The sequence below is a fragment of the Epinephelus fuscoguttatus genome, linkage group LG19 (assembly GCF_011397635.1).
Source record: "Epinephelus fuscoguttatus linkage group LG19, E.fuscoguttatus.final_Chr_v1".
NCBI classification, from domain to species: domain Eukaryota; kingdom Metazoa; phylum Chordata; class Actinopteri; order Perciformes; family Serranidae; genus Epinephelus; species Epinephelus fuscoguttatus.
In genome coordinates, this window is record NC_064770.1 from 39,557,509 (window position 1) to 39,576,372 (window position 18,864).

General features: G+C 44.8%; 1 protein-coding gene across 2 annotated transcripts; it reads right to left on the reverse strand.

The window, feature by feature from the left end:
• Positions 1-4,028: 4,028 nt before the first annotated feature.
• LOC125879304 (cyclin-dependent kinase 5 activator 1-like) lies at positions 4,029-14,601 on the reverse strand. Of its 2 annotated transcripts, XR_007447845.1 has the most exons (4): positions 13,893-14,601; positions 10,551-11,193; positions 7,087-9,605; positions 4,029-6,755 (listed from the first exon to the last, which is right to left on the reverse strand). XR_007447845.1 is itself a non-coding variant. In XM_049561135.1 (3 exons), exons 2-3 carry the CDS (start codon positions 11,058-11,060, stop codon positions 9,114-9,116), a joined length of 1,002 nt encoding a protein of 333 aa, XP_049417092.1. In that variant the 5' UTR covers positions 11,061-11,193; positions 13,893-14,601; the 3' UTR covers positions 4,029-9,113. The 2 variants fall into 2 exon arrangements, 1 of the variants encoding a protein (XP_049417092.1); XM_049561135.1 differs by having other exon boundaries at positions 4,029-9,605.
• Between the last annotated feature and the right edge of the window lie 4,263 nt (positions 14,602-18,864).

Genomic DNA, 18,864 nt, shown 5'->3' on the forward strand with positions numbered 1-18,864 from the left:
CAGTGCACCATGCCACTCCACCAAAACTGCTCAAGAATGGCCTGAGGGACGTGACTGAGAGCTCAAGGCGCCAACCTGGCCTCCAGTGCCCCCAGATCCCAATCTGATCGAACGTCCACCTTACCGCCCAACCCACAGGACTCAAAGAATCCTTCGACCATGCCTTGGTGCCAGACAACACAGGACACCCACAGAGGTCCTGTCTCCTTGCCTCGACAGGTCAGGGGCCCCATCATAGATCGGACTTGGCTTTGACCTGTCGAGGCCCGGACAAAGGAGCTCCGGAGCACCGGTTTGTCCCGCAGATGCGTGATCAGATTGGGATCTGGGGAATTTGAAAGCTAGATCGATGCGTTGAGCTCCTTGCCGTGTTCCTTGGACCATTCCTGAGCAGTTTCTGCAGTTGGGCATGGTGCACTGCCTCGCTGAGGGGCTGCTGCCATCAGGGGTACTGTTGTAATGAGCAGGGCACTTGGTCTATGACAATGTCTAGGTGGGTGGAGTGCGTAAAGGGGCTCCACATGAATGCAAGAAGCAAAGGTTTCCTAGCAGAACATTGCATTGTAATGAAATGACCGACGTTACTCACTTCACCTGTCAGTGGTTTGAATGTTTAATGTTTTGGCTGACTGTATTGTAATTTCTCCAGATCTTTTCAGAGTCCGTACACAGGCAGATTGATGTGAGCTGGAATTTTCCTGAAACTCTCAGAGGCCTCCGTCTCCGTGCAGCACTCAGTAATAAGATTTCAGCACTCCAACTACAATCACATCCACCCTCGATGGCTCTCCTGGTGCATACTAATATCTGTCAACACTCCACCCACTCAGGAGCTCCAGAGTCAGTGAGCAATAAGCGCATCGCCTGTTATGGAGCTCTCCAAACTCCCCAAACACCACTTCATCCCCAAAACTGCTCAGCAGCGTCACCTCACTAACAGCTCAGTGCTGCCTCACTGTGGTCACACTGAGAACTGTAACATCACGTGAACTGAAAATAAAAACCAACACACCGTGCTTGTAAAGGTTTTTATATAAAGTACCTGTAACAGTTGATCAAATTATTCTTAATTCTCACATACATATTCATACATCCACATAGTAACAGACTGCAGCGTCAGTAACACGAGTAGCCTCGACGTTTGTTCAACAAAGATTCCTGTTTACATGACATGATCCACAAATGAAAAGGAAGGAAAAACTTCGTCATCGTAAGCGTCATATGTTACACGATCCTTTTTGTCTTGTACGTGTTGCAAGATAAAATATGGCACATGAGTTGATCGATGATGAGAGCGTGTACAGGAGGGGGTGCGGTCGACCCATACTTCTCTCTCAGATTCAAGAAAAAGGTTCATTCAGAGGACAAGCTTCCTTTCCTCGCCTCCTGTCCTCGCTTCCTTGTCCCTTTTAATTATTGTCCCTGCAGAGCTGGAAGGAGCGGAGCAGCTGGAAGCAAGAGGAGTGAAAAAACTCACATTTGTTTCACAGAGAAAAACATGATCTCACTTCCTGTCTGTCATCTGACATCACATTGAATAATCACCATACAATACTGTGAGTGTGAGCGGGGGGGTGTTTGTACTTAAGATAAGGTGTCAGACTTTAACTGACCGTTCTCTAAATCCCCTTTCAAGAGTTTGGACGGTGGCGTGTTTGAACCTTTAACAAAACAAAACCAAAAGCGCAAAAGTGTGGGAGGAAGGTTAGCTGACGAGCTAACTAGCTACAGTACAAACTCAACTTAGATTTAACGTGAGCAGCTGTGTCCTGAGCTTCACTGGATTCGGTGTAAACTCCAGTAAACCCAGTCAGTGTCACTGAAGATAATGCAACGCAAAACACTTCAGCCACAAAACAATTTGCAGGAGTGAATTAAATGTGGTGTCCGTGTAAAGACACGATGAGACACAAATTCCAACTGGGCAGCGCAATGGACACAACGCAAATGAGGTGAATTAAGCTAATTAAGCAACGAGAATGAAGCAAGTAGCAAGTAACGTGTCACACTTATTCACGAGAGTTGAAAAATCTCAACTTCAGCGACCAATTCGCACCACGATAGCAAATCAGCATGGAGATCCTCCAGTGATGTATGACAGCGAGGATGTGCCAGCAGAAGTTCATTTGTCGTTTCAGCGATTTTACACAGGTATGACGTCAGTCAACACAAAATATTGTTTGTGAGTAACGCGACAGGAAAATTTGCATCGTGTTTGGTGTGAAGACATTACATTTTTCATCATCATAGTTAAAATAACGTCCAACAAAGACGAACCGCAGTAACTACAGTTTTGATCAAAGTTGAGTTCTGACTGAAATGAAACCTTTGGGTATCTCATACATCAAAATTTCCTGCAAATCCAGACAAAACCCAAGGCTGGGCGCAGTAAATGTAGTCACTGCGCCCAGCCTTGGGTTCCCGGAGGTTTGGGATTGTATTGAGCAGAGGAAACCACAGTCAGCAAATAACAGCAAGTGGTGAACGTGAGAACGTGAAAGATGCAATTATAAAACGTGACGATGATGATGTCAGATGATCTAATTTAGGTCAAACATGATGAACTTTACAACAAATTGTGGGCTGCTTAACATTTTCTGTTATTACTTTAAAACATAAATCTATAAATGAAACAAATTCAAATTAAATCTAATGAGAAATAAAAGACTTCTCCTCATATGAAAAATGAAAAACACTAATATTGTAGTTCCTGCTTTTTAAATTACCTGTAGAGCTGTTCAGGGTCACACAGGAGGAAGCGGGCATTTTTGGGGTCGTAGGTAAAGTCACTGATCGTGGTGCATACCCAAAAGAAAAGCCCATATTTCTACTTTAAACATGATAAAAAACTGGATAGCAACAGATTTTTGGATATGCTCAAGTTCCTTTACACATCTTTTGAAGAAGGTGGTTGAAAGAGTGAAAGTAAGGGTGCGTTCACACGATCCAACCAGTCTGTCACCGCCAAAAAACTTTGGAAAAATCCTGTTTTGATACAAAGAAGCAAAACAACAAAAGCAGCTCCAGTCATTTCACTTTTACATATTCTGATGGGATAAACGACATGTTTGAGCAGCGGTGTCCAAATTTTTTTCAAATGGGGGCCAGATTACATAACGTGAAAATACCTGAAATGAAACAAACACAACTGTTTCACTGACAAAATAGTCAACCTTCCACCGCTCCTGAAAGCGGCGGCACTTGCCATCAACTTTACGCTTCTTTGCGGTTGTAATGTCTGCTACCTAGCAGGAAATGTCTGCTGTTAGGCAACTGTCCGTCAGTCCTGAACGTAAAAAATGCAAAATGATCGTACTTGTTTCACCAACATTGTGTAGTGGGCCACACATTACACTTTATAAAACAAGCCCTGGGTCATTTAAAATCAATCTGTGGGCTATGATTGGCCACCTGGCCAGACTTTGGACATACCTGTGTGAGGGCATCGACCTCTGTCAAACACAGCCGAGCATTTAAGGCTAACTGAAGTTTGCATGGCCGGGAATATTAGTGAAATATATTCATTTTCATTAGCTGTGTAAACAGCTTAGTAGGAGCATATTTAGTTTTGGAAAGAGGGCAAAAACTGGAATATGATGTGCATGTAAACGCAGCCGTTGTAAACTGCATATGTTCTGCGCGTCAACAGTCACTAAAGGTGGAGGCGGGGCTTAGAGAGCGGTCAGTTAAACCTCAAAGAATCCAGGCAACACTTCTTGATTACAACATTCATCATCCCTCGACTAAACCTGGCTGATAGCTCCATCATCGTATCGTAGAAAAACAAACTTACGTTCATCACTTTCAGTCCAGGCTGTAATAAACTTCCCATCAAACCCACTTCCTGCAGTTTGGATCTTTGAGAACAACAAATTAAAAAGCAAAACAAGCTCATCCAACAGTCATCATGAGAATGCTACTTGTGACTGTCGAACCCGTCAGAAACAGCTCGGAGGAAGGACATGTAAACAAGCTTGTTGCCATGGATTCATTCTTCATGTGCATATTTGTCTCGTGAGGTCGGACTCTGCATCAAGGCTACATAATTTTTACAGCGTGGTTCCTTCTGCAGCCCCGTCGGTTCATGTGAACACACAAACACCACCTGCACCGTGGACGCACCCAGTCTGGAGACACACAGCACGTTCTTTTACATATCACTTTTCATAGATGATGAACTCACTGACAGGACGCTGAGCGCTCCAGCTTTGGGTGACTCCATGTTCAGCTAACAAACATTAAAACTTTTTGTGTGTGTTAAAATCACAAGTTTCCATTTTGCCGTCCGAACAAAGTTCCTGGTGTCGGACATGTGACGCAGCAACACTGTGAAAAGTCTTTTCTTGTTGAGCAGTCGGCTCATGTTGTGTATGAAATAATGAGTCTCTAGGATGATATGGCACAAGATCTGCTCCCTGTTTGAGAGGGCAGAGCTTTTGTAAAATTGAAGACAGTTTATTGGCTGCGGTTGGACTCGGTGATGTGACATCATCAAGGCGAAGGATCGCTAGAGGCACTCGGTTGGTTTTTAGGTTGAGCTGTATGATGTCTTCAGTGCTCCAGTGTTTGTCATCTCGGCTTTAAATCTGTTTACTGAGAGCCTGTGTGACAAAGAGGAGGGGTGGAGTTTGAAGGAATGCATCATGGGAAATGTAGGATCCACCATTTTCTAGAGCTTTTCTCACACTAGGGATTAAAAGTCAGAATATTCTGGTGTCTGCTGCTTCAGTTTTGACCACTCTTTTTAAAATACATCTCTCATGAAGCCCCAAACTTTACTGAACTGCTGTAGTGCCCCTTCAATCAGTGTTCTTCTAACAGAGGTGCCCCGAGAGGTACTTTGTAGTACTCTGTAGAGTCTCTGATGACTGACAGGGAGGACTCTGTATGTTCTTCTTTCGGAAAATTCTGCAGATAATTTTATTTAAAAAAATATCAGTCATGCATATTTCCTAAAATAATTATACTATCAGTTCAATAAAAAAAAATCTCAATGTAGGTTTTATACACGTTTTATATTCAGTATTCCTACTGTATGTCCAATGCAATTGTTACCCGCCGCAAACTGTCAACTGCTGTTACACACACAATCATGTTCACGTTTATTCACTGTGACCGCGACCGACGATATGACATGAATACCAAGAAAATAGATTTGTGGTTGAAATGTAGCAGCAGCGCAGCTGAACACACGGAGGAAGAAGTGAAAACAGAACCAACAAAATACCGGAGGCTTGATCCTTTCTTCGTAATTTACGTGGCAACCAAAATGCCAAATACACTGAAAACAACATCTTCAGTCGCACATGGCGGAAACAGCAAAATTAAAGATGATAATGAGACGACCAAACATCACTAGTGGCTACAGATGGGGCAGAATGGGCAGACGTGAGTTTTTTTGTTGGATTTTGTGAAACAAAACTTAATTTTTCTGCTGCCCAAGTGCAGAAAAATCATCTCGACGGGTGTGCAAAGCATTGAAATAGGTTATTTTTCCCCATCCTGTCCTGGTTTGGGGGCTTGAAATTGTGGTTGCCCTATTATTGGTTTCCAAAAGGTGGAAACATTTAACTTTGGAGGGTCTTTTAGGTCCCTAAGAACCAACAACAGCAGAACTCCTGATGGAGGATCTTTGCCTGGACTGTCCTTTATCGATGTGCGCTCAGCGAAGGCAAAAAACATGTTGCCTTTCACACGTTTCCTTCATTAGAGAGTCCTCGTGCCGAGTCGCCTGATGTCACATCACTGAGTCCAGCCGTCAGCAGTTGAGCGTGGCGACCGCTCTGTAACATTAGGTGCGGCGTGCCCAACACAAAGCAGCATGCTAGGAAACCTATAGAAGCACACATGCATGTCAAACGACTCGGTGAGTAACTAAGCCACCAGGTCAGCAGACCAGAGAGTCTCTAAATATGGAACAGCTGGACTGCACCAGACAGGACGGGACCGGAGCAGGTGGACAGAGAGAGACAGAATCTGCTGTTTGTCTGTGGGGAGTACCGAGCGGAGGGAAGAGGAGAGAGGAGGAGGTGGAGGCCTTGTTTTAGAGGAGAAGTCACATGGGGCCACACACCTGGAATACAGTCAAGTTTCTCTCATTCTGACATGTGTGGCCATTGGTTGAGACAGATCACATGATCTCCTCTCTGTCCTCCACGACCCGAGCTCCACCCATCATTCACACAGCGTGGAGCATACGGGATGAACGCAGGATTTCAAAACACAAATCTGTCTGTCTTCCTTCCTTCCTTCCTTCCTTCCTGTGGTCACTCAGCACCAATATGGACTGCAGGAGAAAGTGCAGGGGAACGAGAAGGAATGAAATAATTCCCCGTGTAAAATCAGCTCGGAGGAGTCACTATTGCATTTTCCCATATTTTTGTGAATGTAAACATTTTACAGAAGAGCTTGTTGAATTATTAATCTGCCACCCAGTAGAAGAACATGTTGTACGTTTCTGCAAACCAGGAGTATGTTACATGTATATGTTAAATACATATCATATCAACATTTTTAAAGTGACGCAGTAAATGAGCTTATGTTGTCATCAGGAGGTGGAGGGGACGGTGGAAGCCACTGTTACCGAGATATTGCTGTGTTTTTAGCATCTTTATAGCCATCACGCGTGGCTGTTTTGTAGCGACCTGTCTCTGTTTTTCTTCTACAGTGCCACAAAAAGTGGCTCTTTATTTACTGAGATGTTGCTGCGTTTTTAGGAGCTTTTTAACCATAAACCGTGGCTGTTTTGTAGCAACCTGTTGCTGTTTTCCCGCAGGTATAGTGCCACAAAAAACGTCTCTTTTACCAACATGTTGCTGCATTTCCTCCCAGGAAAGTGCCTTAAAAAAGAGGTTGTTTTTTACTTAGACTGCTACATTTTAGCATTTTTTAGCCAACAAGCATGGCTGTTTTGTAGCAACTTGCCACTGTTTTTCTCAGAAGAATAGTGTCACAAAAAGTGGCTCTTTTTTTACTGAGATATTTGCTGCGTTGGGATAGCTCCACGAGAAACAGCTGTTTTTTACAGAGACATCTCTGCATTTTCAGCATCTTTTTAACCATCAGGCATGGGTGTTTTGTAGCAACCTGTCGCTGTTTTCCCCCCAGGTATAGTACCACAAAAAAATGTCTCTTTTACCAACATGTTGCTGCATTTCCTGCCAGGAAAGCGCCATAAAATGTGGTTGTTTTTATACTAAGACATCTCTGCGTTTTCAGCATCTTTATAGCCATCAAGCACGGCTGTTTTGTAGCAACCTGTCACTGATTTTCTTCCAGGAATAGTGCCACAAAAAGCAGCTCTTTTCTAACAAGATTTTGCTGCATTTCCTGTCAGGATAGTGGCACGAAAAGTGGTTGTTTCTTCCTCATACGTTGCTGTGTTTTCAGTGGCTTTTAAACCATCAAGCATGGGTGTTTTGTAGCAACCTGTCGCCGTTTTTCTCTCAGGAGTAGTGCCACAAAAAGCAGCTCTTTTTTACCGAGATCTTGCTGTGCTTCCTGCCAGGAAAGTGCCTTAAAAAAGTGGTTGTTTTTTACTGAGCCATCTCTGCGTTTTCAGGATCTTTATAGCCATCAAGTGTGGCTGTTTTGTAGCGACCTGTCACCGTTTTTCTCCCAGGAATAGTGCCACAAAAAGCAGCTTTTTTTAACGAGATTTTGCTGCATTTCCTGCCAGGAAAGTGGCACGAAAAATGGTTGTTTCTTCCTCATATGTGGCTTTCAAACCATCAAGCACGGGTGTTTTGTAGCAACCTGTCGCTGTTTTTCTCTCAGGAGTAGTGCCGCAAAAAGCAGTTCTTTTTTACTGAGACATTACTGCATCTCCTGCTGTGATTGCGCCACCAAAACAGGGTATTTTAAGGCAAAACATGATCTTTAACTATAACCAAGTGGTTTTTGTGCCTTAACGCACGCTAATCACAGAGTTTCTGAAACACAGTTTCAGTGTATCCCCGACATAAGGACGTACAAATATAATGAATCAGTGGTTTGCAGACACGTACAGTGCCAACATTTCTTCTGCTGCTTGGGCTGTAATCTGAGTCCAATGGAAAAGCATTTGATACTCTTAAAAATAAATCACTAATCTCCTAATTCATATCAGACTTGACTGGATAATCCCAAATGAAACTACAGTACTTTACATAACGTGGATGAATTAATCCACTACAGTACAACAACACCAAATAGCAACTTGTGTTTCACAGTCAGACTTGTTGTGGTTGGTTCGAGCTCGTCTGCTTTTGGGGGGGGGGGGGGGGGGGTTAAAGTTTAAACAGTGACATGGCAGCCAGTGTCGGTGAGTGCAATAAGCTCGGGCAGGACAATAAGGAATAAGGTAAAGTGGAGTTGGCAATAAGCAGGTGGTCATGTGCAAGGACGTATGGAGTGACCTCATGCAAGGTGATTCTCATCACCGTGACATCTCTCTATAGTGGAAATGCCTGGATGCTTTCACACACGATCATCAACATACTGTGTCTTTATATCTATAATATTCTCCTGTGATGAGTAAATCTGCTGTCTGGCGTCTCTGAACGACAGAAAAATATCAGATTGCATTTCTGATCTCACTGAAACAAGGTCCAGGTCGGACTGATGTGAATCTGAGCCTGAGGCAGAAGATAAAAATGATCTATTTCTCACAGCGTGTAAATGTGACATCACCGACCCTGCTGGCCGCGCGTTTGACAAAACATCTGTCTGTGTTGTCAGTTACATTGTTCTTGATAAACGTGATCGTATCTCTGCTTTAAAGCTTGTTGCTGTCACATCCTGACCCGGGCGCTGGATATCAACAGATCCAATCAGATCCAATCATGTCAAATAACGTCGCTGACAGCTCTGATTTTATCTGCTGCGTTGTGGTAAAATGGTCCTGTAGGACGCATGTTGCCTTCAGGCGAGACACAGATCAGTTACTGCCTCTGTCTCAGAGTGTTTTGAACCCAGAAACAGGGAATATGGTTAATGATGAACTGGTAGAGACGCCAGACAACGTTACTGCTCCACGGTATCGCTACGCTGCGTTACATTAGTCCGCCTGTCCTCAACCTATTAACCCCGTCAATCTTTCTATCCATCCTTCCTTCCCCCCTCCCAGCTCCCTCTTATCGGTCGAGGCCTATGAGGAGTTTGGTCTTCTCCTCCTCTTTCTTGCTCTCGTTCTTCAGGTCGGCGAACACCTGGGTAAAGAAGTGCGGGTCGGTGTTGATCTGGAGCATCTTGCCGCTCATGCGGTTGATGATCTCCAGGCAGCGGTCCCAGAAGGCTTCCTTCTCCGCCTCGACCAGGAAGGGCTTCAGCGGGTAGGAGATCTCGTTGCCCATGTAGGAGTAGGACAGGTAGAGGCAGGTGAGCAGCGAGGCCTGCAGCTCGCGCTCCGACGCCACCTCGGACGAGACCACGTCGCGGCACAGCATGTAGAGGAAGACCACGTTGGCCGGAGTGATGAAGCCCTGATCCTGCCAGCCCTGCAGGAGGAGGGAGCGGTCGACGCTGCGCAGCCACAGCACCGGGTCTGTCGGGGAGAGACGCTTCAGTCTGTAGCACCGACGGCACAGGAACTCACCCAGGCTGCGCATCAGTTCACTGGTGGAGGCCTGGTGGAGAGAAGGAGGGAGAATAAAGGGAGGTGAGACAGAAGATTAGTGAAATGAAGAAGTGATGAATGAGAATTCAAAGATACATTACATTTGTACGTTGTTATGTAGCGGACACCTTGAAACTTTGCATTTCAACAACGCTGTGGTGAAGCTGTCATTAGGTTTAGGCATAAAAACCACTTGGTTCTGGTCAGGAAAAGGTGATGTTTTAGCTGAAAATACACAGTTTTGGGGCACAGTCCCACCTGGAAATGCAGTAATATCTCAGTAAAATAAAAGTAAAATACCGCTTTTTGTAGTACTATCATCGGCGCAAAAACAGCAGTGATGCCTCAGTAAAAACAACCCTTTCGGGTGGCACTATCCTGGCAGGAAATGCAGTTATGTTTTGGAACAAATAAATGCACTATCTTGGCAGGAAACCCAGTGATGTCTGGGTAAAAACAGCCACTTTGGGTGGCACTCTTCCGGCAGAAAACACAGCTACAGCTCTGTAAAAAAACTCCCCTTGTTGTCGTACTCTTTCGGCACAAACTACTGCTCCTCATTGCAGTATTCTGGCAGAAAAAACAGCGACTTCTTGGTACGAACTCACGCACTATCCAAACAGAAAACGCAGCAATTTTTTGTTGCACATGCCCAGTGGACAACAGCGACTGGTCACGAAAAAAACCTGGTGAAAAAAAATGGTGCGTAAAAAGCAGCTGGAAACACAGCGACTCACTAAAACACAACCAGTTTTGTTGTTTGCTGGTCTACAACAGTGATCTGCAGCTTGGTGTCACGTCATCTACCATCCCCTCCACCTCCCGATGCCTCCTACACTACCACACTTTAAAACACTGATGTGATACATATTAAACGTACAAATGTAACGTGTCTGTGGTTTGCAGAAACGTACTACGCCAGCATTTTTTTCTGGCGCCTGGGCTGCGGGATTACCTGGACGATGACACGTTTTGGCGTGCCGGTAGCAGCGGATGGCTGGATCCCAGAGCCTGTGAGGGAATTCTTTTTGGCAGCGACAGTAGCTACGTTAGCCAAGGTCTTGGAGACGGGCAGGTGGGAGGAGGTAGTGGTGGTGGTGGCCGAGGGGTCCTGGCTGGAGGAGTAAGACGAAAGGTTTGCACAGGACTGAGACTTCTTCAGCTTCAGGCTGTTGGAGGCTGAGTTGGCTGTGGCGTGGCCATCCGGGGAGCTTCCTTTCCCGCCGTCCCCGCCGTCTGCCTGCAACTTCTTGGAGCCCTTCCTCTTCGCCGATACAGCCACGATGCGTTTCCATGGCAGCACGCTGATGATAGAGGGCCGTTTGAGGGACTTCCCGGCTGCTGCGGCAGCGTCCTTGGCGTTCTTGCTGTTCTGGACGGCTGTGTAGTGGCCTACCGTCGCCGGACCGTCCTCAAACAGCACGGCCTTGCGGTAGCTGGGAGACAGAGACAGCACCGTGCCCATGATGTCTGCTCGAGGGTCAGCAGTGAGACAGAGGACAGGTGGAGAGGGAAGCAGTAGGGGGAAAGCTCTTTGATTGGTCGAGACAAAGAGCTCCAAGAGGACCAAAGTGTCTCACTTCTGGAGGAGGTCGAACCTGTGGAGAAGAGGAAGACGCGTCAATACTCTGCATAAGTTACATCACATGTGGTAAACAACGCAAAATGAAACCATCAGCAACAAACACCTCATAATCAATGACCAAAGGCCAAAGGTGAACTCTTAGTGTCTTAGTGACTCAGTGGGAACAACAGTTTTTGTTACTGGTTCAAAACCAACCTGATCTCACTCCCAATGCCTCAAATGATGACACTTGGTCAATGACCTGTCAGCGTTAGACACCAACGTACAGAGGCACACTAGTGGCGGTATGAGACGACATGGTGGCAGCGTTTGTTGACGATCTGGGGAACTACCAAATTATAAATAGCCAGAAAGTCCACATTAGGCGGGCAGGAAGGAAGATGAACGAGTCAAGTCCAGACTTTTCACCCTGGAGCCTGCTGTTTGTGTCCCATTTGTAACAAAACTCAATCCAGTTGTTTTAATAATGACGTAGTGTGGCAGCGTGAGAAGAGGGCTGTGCTACTGACGCATGTCATGTGACGTTACATTTCATTAGTAATAAACAAATCCATGATGTTTTTTCTAAACCTAACCACATACTTTTGTTGCCTAAATCTAAGGAAGTAAACCTGAAAACAAAGTGTTCTGCCTGAGTTGTAAGTTTATTTTGAAAAAGAAAGTATGCATTTAACGAAAAGCAACAATGTTTGATGATAAAAACAAACGCTTTTTGTGGCCAAGAATCTGCTGGAAACACACTGACCAGTCGCTATGAAACACCCACATTTAGACAAGCTGATGGAATTATAGTGATCACTTGCAACAAAACACCAACGTTTGGAGCTTAAAAAAGTTGCTGAAAAGACACCGACAAGTCGCTTCAAATCACCCAGGTTTAGAGTGTATAAAGCCACAGGAAAAACAGTGATGGGTTGCTACCCACATTTGAAGCTTAACAAGCTGCTAAAAAAAAACAATGACAGGTCGCTACAAATCACCCACAATGGGACTGAAAAAGCTGCTGTAAAACACAGATGGGTTGCTATGAAACACCCACATTTGAAGTTTCAAAAGCCGCTGGAAAACACCAACAGTTTGCTGCAAATCACCCCGTTTGGAGTTTCAAAAGCTGCTGGAAAACACTGACTGGTCGCTACCAAACAACCTAAAAAAACGCTGGAAAACACTGACAGGGTGCTACAAATCAGCCACGTTTGGAGCCTAACAACCCGATGGGATAACAGCGATCACTCACCACAAAACACAGATGTTTGGAGCTAAAAAAAGACACTGAAATGTCACTGGTGCGTTGCTACAAAACACCCACATTTGGAGCCTAAAAAGCTGATGGAACAACAGTGATCATTCACTACAAAAAAGGCACTGATGGTTAGCTACGAAACACTCACATTTGGAGCCTAACAAGCTGATGGAAAACAATGACAGGTCGCTACAAATCACCCATCATGGGACTGAAAAAGCTGCTGTAAAACACAGATGGATTGCTATGAAACACCCACATTTGAAGTTTCAAAAGCCGCTGGAAAAACACTGACTGGTCGCTACCAAACAATCTAAAAAAAAAAAAACGCTGGAAAACACTGATAGGTTGCTACAAATCAGCCATGTTTGGAGCCTAACAACCCGATGGGATAACAGTGATCACTCACCACAAAACACAGATGTTTGGAGCTAAAAAAAGATGCTGAAAAGTCACTGGCAGGTTGCTACAAAACACTCGTGGAGCCAATGGAAAAACAGCAGAGACTAAATCACAACCAGTTTTGTTTTTGTTTTTGTTGGTCTGCAGCTTGGCAGGCATCTCTTCTTGGTGTCACACCATCCTCCACCTCCTGATGACAAAGGCAGCTCATATCTCATATACTTGTTTAGACAAATGTTACGTATTCATGGTTTGCAGAAACGTACAACACCAACATTTTGTTCTGGCAACTGGGCTGTAAATGTGTTTTTAAAAAGCCAGTAAGTGAGGCCTTGAGTTCAGTTTATGAACCAGTGTCTCTGATTGTTTTTCAGGGAGTCAGAAGGAAAGAAAATATCTTAAGGGACCTGTTTGCATTTTACATTTCAGCAATTTAATTATCTACACATTATTGTTTTGTTTTATTTCTCAACCTGTCAGAAAGCTTTATTATAATTTTCACAGCTCCATAATGTGTTTGCATTCCTTCACAGCAGAAACACACAGACAGCAGCAGTGTAACAAACACACAGGCTGTTTGTTTCCCTGTCAGACAAAATGAACCTGCCTCGGTCTGTTGCAGCAGCACATTTAATTTCCACTCGGTTTTTAATCTGCAGCCTCTCGGTGTGTGTGACATAAAGCATATGCATCGTGGCTGCACGTCAGCCCAGCGCGGGCCTGCAGCTCCTCATCAGTATTATATAAGATGAGGCCACAGAGGCATGAGGAAGAAATGTGCGCAAGCATCCATCTTAGCTTCAAAATGGAAGCCTTGAAAACAGCTCCTGCAACACACGGCGGCTCCGGAGACAGCTGACGGGCCTGCAGCCCGGACACACACACATGATGTCTCTGATGTTCACAGGATGAAGGACACACACAAATCAGATCAATAATAACACACACACACACACACAGAGCTGTGCGTAAATGATTTGGGGTATTTTCTGGAGGCTTCTCATTTGACTGTTTGCAGAGCTGCAATAAACTGAAGCATGCAGCAGTCAGTCCTTCATGTCTCCTACCTGCTGATTATTTGTGTCTTCCTGTGGGATCCATGGATCACACCTTGACCCCCCCGCTGCTCAGCAACTGCGGTCAAAATGTGGACAGCAGCTCGGTCTCCTGTCTCCGGGCTCCAGGGCGTCAAACGGCTCCGTCCCTGATTAACGACGAGCCCCGGTGCTTGAGGCCGACACGTTGCTCCTCCTGAGTCTTTATTATCAGATCTTCATTTATAGAAAGTCCGTGTGTGCTCGGCGGGGACACAGATGCGCTTCAGTCCGTCTCTCGCAGCGGACAGGAAGATGTCTTCCATTGAGAAGCGCAAATCTCTCCGCTCTCGGCTGTTACCGGCCCGCTACGGTGCTCGCAGCTCCGATGATTCTCCTCCACACATCAATAAATCAGCACATATCGATGATTAATCGACTCAAAGGCGGAAGAGAGAGAAAGAGGGAAAAAATGGCCACTATGAGATCCAAAAATAGCCAGCAGCTCTGCGCCCGGGCTGTGCGCAGAGGAGAGGGGGAGACCCGCTGCTTTGATGCGGGCATCTGCAGTTATTCGGGTTGGATGTGGGAGAGGAACGGAGGCTTCTGATTGGCTGCTGCCGGGATGCTGCCGCAGCCGCTGCTGCGCATCGCTGTCGCCGCCGCTGCCGCTGCCGCCATTGGCCGCCGCCGCGCCGCAGCCTATCGGAGAGGGCGCTGTCCGAGGTGCTGAAGCGGCGGAGCGGACGCTGCTGCGGAAGAGGAGGAGGATGAAGGTTTTATGAATCAGTGAGTGTGGGTGCTGAATCCGCCTGCAGGCTGACGAGAGGTGAACTCATCTGCTGCAGGAGAACAGGCCTCGTGCTCATCAACAGGAAACTGATCTCAGCTCAGTGTAAAGGGCTGCTTATAACACCTGTCTGTGTGACACAATGAATTCAGTGCAGCTCTGCCTGTATACTGCAGGCTGATCCTGTCTATGGAACTGTCTCTGATGGAAATCCAAACATGTGAATCAGTCTGTATATACTTATCTCTTTTCATCTGTGACACACTGATGGACAGATGGATGCAGATACTGATCCCTCCATCTGTTAGTCCATCATCCAGATGAGATGTTGGACCCATACATGGACACAGATTGTCCTCCTGTCAGTATGAATATTGACGAGACAGTGAAACTGTGTCAGTAAGACACCTGACAAATTCAAATACAAAGTACATCTGATTTTATGAGACTTAAGTTCAAACTGAACTCAAGTCTGAAGTGCAAAAATAAAGACGGCGCATTACAGCCTCACTGTGACTCCCAGCCGAGCTGACACCTGCTGGGAGCTGGTGTCATAGTTCAAGTTCATAGTTTTGGCAAGAAGACATGGAGACAGACTCAGTGATCAAACAAATCACTCAAACACAAGTCAGTGCTCAATTTTAAAAACACAGACTGAGTCTTCAGAATATCTCAAGGACAAAAGCACTCATGTCTCAGCAGGAGCTGGAAATACTTCTCTCTGCATTTATCTTCAGTCGACTCGACGGCTGTCACGGTGTCTTTACAGCTCTCCCTAAAAAATCCATCAGACAGCTGATTCAGAAAACTGCCGCTCGAGTCCTCACCAACACCAAGAGAGTTCTGAGGTCTTTACACTGACTTCCTGTGTGTCAGAGAATCAACTGCTGGTTTATAAAACACTGAACAGTTTGTGAGCTGCAGCTACAGTACGAACCATCCAGACTCCTCAGGTCTTCAGGGACACGTCTGCTCTGTGTCCACAGAGTCAGGACGAAACAGCGTTTAGTTTTTATGCTCCACATATCTGGAACTAACTCACAGAGAACTGCAGCTCTGCACCAACTTAGTTTGGCTTCTTTTCTTTCACACGTCTTTAACATGTCTTTAGGGTTACAGTAATATCACCACCTGTTGGTTTGGCATGCTGAGTTTTAGTTTTCATTTGGACAGAGATTTTTTTTTTTTTTTTTGAGAACGAAGGAGGAAAAACCCCTGGAAACGTCCCTGTACAGACGGTGAGTCATCCAGAGGACCAGCTGCTCTCTGATGGCATTAACACCATGTGCTTTCTGTCTCCGTTAAACCAGTGCGGAGGCTGTGAGCTACAAAGTGGACTCATCAGTGTGTCTGTCTCTAAAATACAGCTGTGCCCAGCAGGAGGAAGAGGAGGACACTGAGTCAGAGGAGAGGAAGAGGTTTATAAAGTGTCTTTTTAACAGGACGAACGCTGAGAAGAATAAAATAAACGCTGAGCTGTGGACGATGACGTGAACACACTGAGTCACCTGACTGCTGTCTGACTCTGGAAATACACACTGTATACACACACAGAAAACTATCAGAGAATAAAAGCTGTGTAAACGGAGTGATGATTAATAATCAAGAGGATCTGCTGAAACAAATTCCTGCTCTGTCCGTGATTAGGTGACAGTAACGTCTGGATCCAGGACAGTTTGTCTCAATTCATAAAAACTAGAATCACCACCCTATGGTTGTATGACTCCGCCCACCAGCCCACCCTGTGGTTGTATGACTCCGCCCACCAGCCCACCCTGTGGTTGTATGACTCCGCCCACCAGTGCACCCTGTGGTTGTATGACTCCGCCCACCAGTGCACCCTGTGGTTGTATGACTCCGCCCACCAGCCACCCTGTGGTTGTATGACTCCGCCCACCAGCCCACCCTGTGGTTGTATGACTCCACCCACCAGTCCACCCTGTGGTTGTATGACTCCGCCCACCAGCCCACCCTGTGGTTGTATGACTCCGCCCACCAGCCCACCCTGTGGTTGTATGACTCCACCCACCAGTCCACCCTGTGGTTGTATGACTCCGCCCACCAGCCCACCCTGTGGTTGTATGACTCCGCCCACCAGTCCACCCTGTGGTTGTATGACTCCGCCCACCAGTCCACCCTGTGGTTGTATGACTCCGCCCACCAGTCCACTCTGTGGTTGTATGACTCCGCCCACCAGTCCAGTGTCTCTGACAGTCTCCATCCATGTCAGTGAAAACATGGATGCTTCACACACAGAAGATCTATACAATCAGCACAGTTTCAAGATTAGAGTCACCAATTCAGTATCTGACCAAATGTCTCCCCTTCTGTTCCTGAGATATGACGTTAAAACATGATGATGTCACAGTCAAGCTGACCTTTGACCTTTTGACCTTCATTATTTGTGTCAAGTTTTGTCATAATCAGCATATGAACTCTTGAGTTATGGCCAAAAACATGTTTTCTGAGGTCACACAGACCTTTGACCACCTAAATCTAATCAGTTCATCGTTGAACCCAAGAGGACGTTTGTGCCAAATTTGAAGAAATTCCCTCCATGTGTTCTTAAAATAATGCATTCACAAGAGTGAGACAGATGAGGCCACGTTGACCTTTGACCACTAAAACTGAATCAGTTCATTGTTGATGCTAAGTGGACGTTTGTGCCGAATTTAAAGAAATTCTCTCTCAGTGCTCTTGAGATATTGCATTCACATGAATGAGACAGACAAGGTCACAGTGACTTTTGAGACCTATGAACATTAAAATTCAGTCACCAATTCAGTATCTGACCAAATGTCTCCCCTTCTGTTCCTGAGATATGATGTTAACACATGATGATGTCACAGTCAAGCTGACCTTTGACCTTTTGACCTTCCTTATTTCATCCTGTTCGACACTTGTGTCAAGTTTGGTCAGAATTAGTGAATGAATTCTTGAGTTATGTGAGGTCACCTTCGACCTTCGACCCACAAATTCTAATCAATTTATTCTTCAGTCCAAGTGGACGTTTGTGCCAAATTTAAAGAAATTCCCTTAAGGTGTTGAGATACAGCATTTACAAGGATGGGACGGACAGATGGACAACCTGAACACACAGTGCCTCAGGTCACGGCTGTCGGAGTTTCTCAAATTACTGAGAAACATCAAGTCAACGTTTGAAAAAGTTTCTTCTTTTGTTTTATATAAAGTTTCTGATTATTCCGAGTTGGAGTTGTTATTCTATTTATTTATTTTAAGGTACTCTGTCATTATATCAAGTCATTATTTTCAGAAAGTTTCAGGTTATTTTGAGACATTAAATCATTTCGAGATGAGTCATTACTTTGAGTTTCTCATTTTGAGATACTCTGTCATCATTCTGAGAAAGTTTCTCTTTCTGTTGCGACACTGAGTCATTTTGAGTTTCTCGTTATCTTGAAATACCAAGTCAGTAATTTGAGATGCTGTCATTATTTGGAGATAATCAATATTTTGAGTTCTTCATTATTTTAAAATATTGAATGATTATTTGTACTGAATCGTTAGCTTTTAAAATACTTTGGAATCACGAGATTTTATGTCCCTATTTCAAGTTGAGTTTTTATTTTGAGAAACCAGATTATTATTTTGACACATTAAATCATTATTTTGGCAAAGTTCTTGATTATTTTGAGGCATATTTTGAGAAGTTTCTCATTTGTAGATACTGTGTCATTCAGTCGTGATATGAAGTCTTTATTTTTAGAGATACTAGACGTTTGTTTTTTTAAAGATAGTGAGTCATTATTTTAATCACTGACACGAGCCTCCATACAGCTGACCCATTAAACCACCAGGTGCTTTAAGTTCAGTTTGTGAGACTGAGTTTGAAAGAACAACTGAAATTAGAACAATAAGTTGATAATAACCTCTAATCAACAAACTCCAGCGTATATTATGCATCAATTCTTCAGTCTCATCATATAAGCTGCAGTAACTCTCCACCTGCTCCACCCTTCATCCTCCAGGTGTGTTCATCTCAAATCATAACAAACTGGATGTTACTTAGAAGTATATTAATTATATAAAAGCAGATGTTTTTTTTTTCTCAATATAACTGAATGCTCAGGTCAGTTTGCTTTCACTCCTCAGGATCCATTAAGTGACCATTTATTGATTATTTTTTTCCTCCAACCACTAATCTGACTTTATCTGCATGTAACTAATATTTATCTAATGTTTATATCAAACTGT

Bases quoted from the DNA above. Each gene is read 5' to 3' on its own strand.
- LOC125879304 (XM_049561135.1), bottom strand. From the start codon at position 11,060: ATGGGCACGGTGCTGTCTCTGTCTCCCAGCTACCGCAAGGCCGTGCTG. The intron at 9,606-10,550 runs GTAATCCCGCAG...TCTCTCCACCAG, and splicing joins CAAAACGTGTCATCGTCCAG to GCCTCCACCAGTGAACTGAT.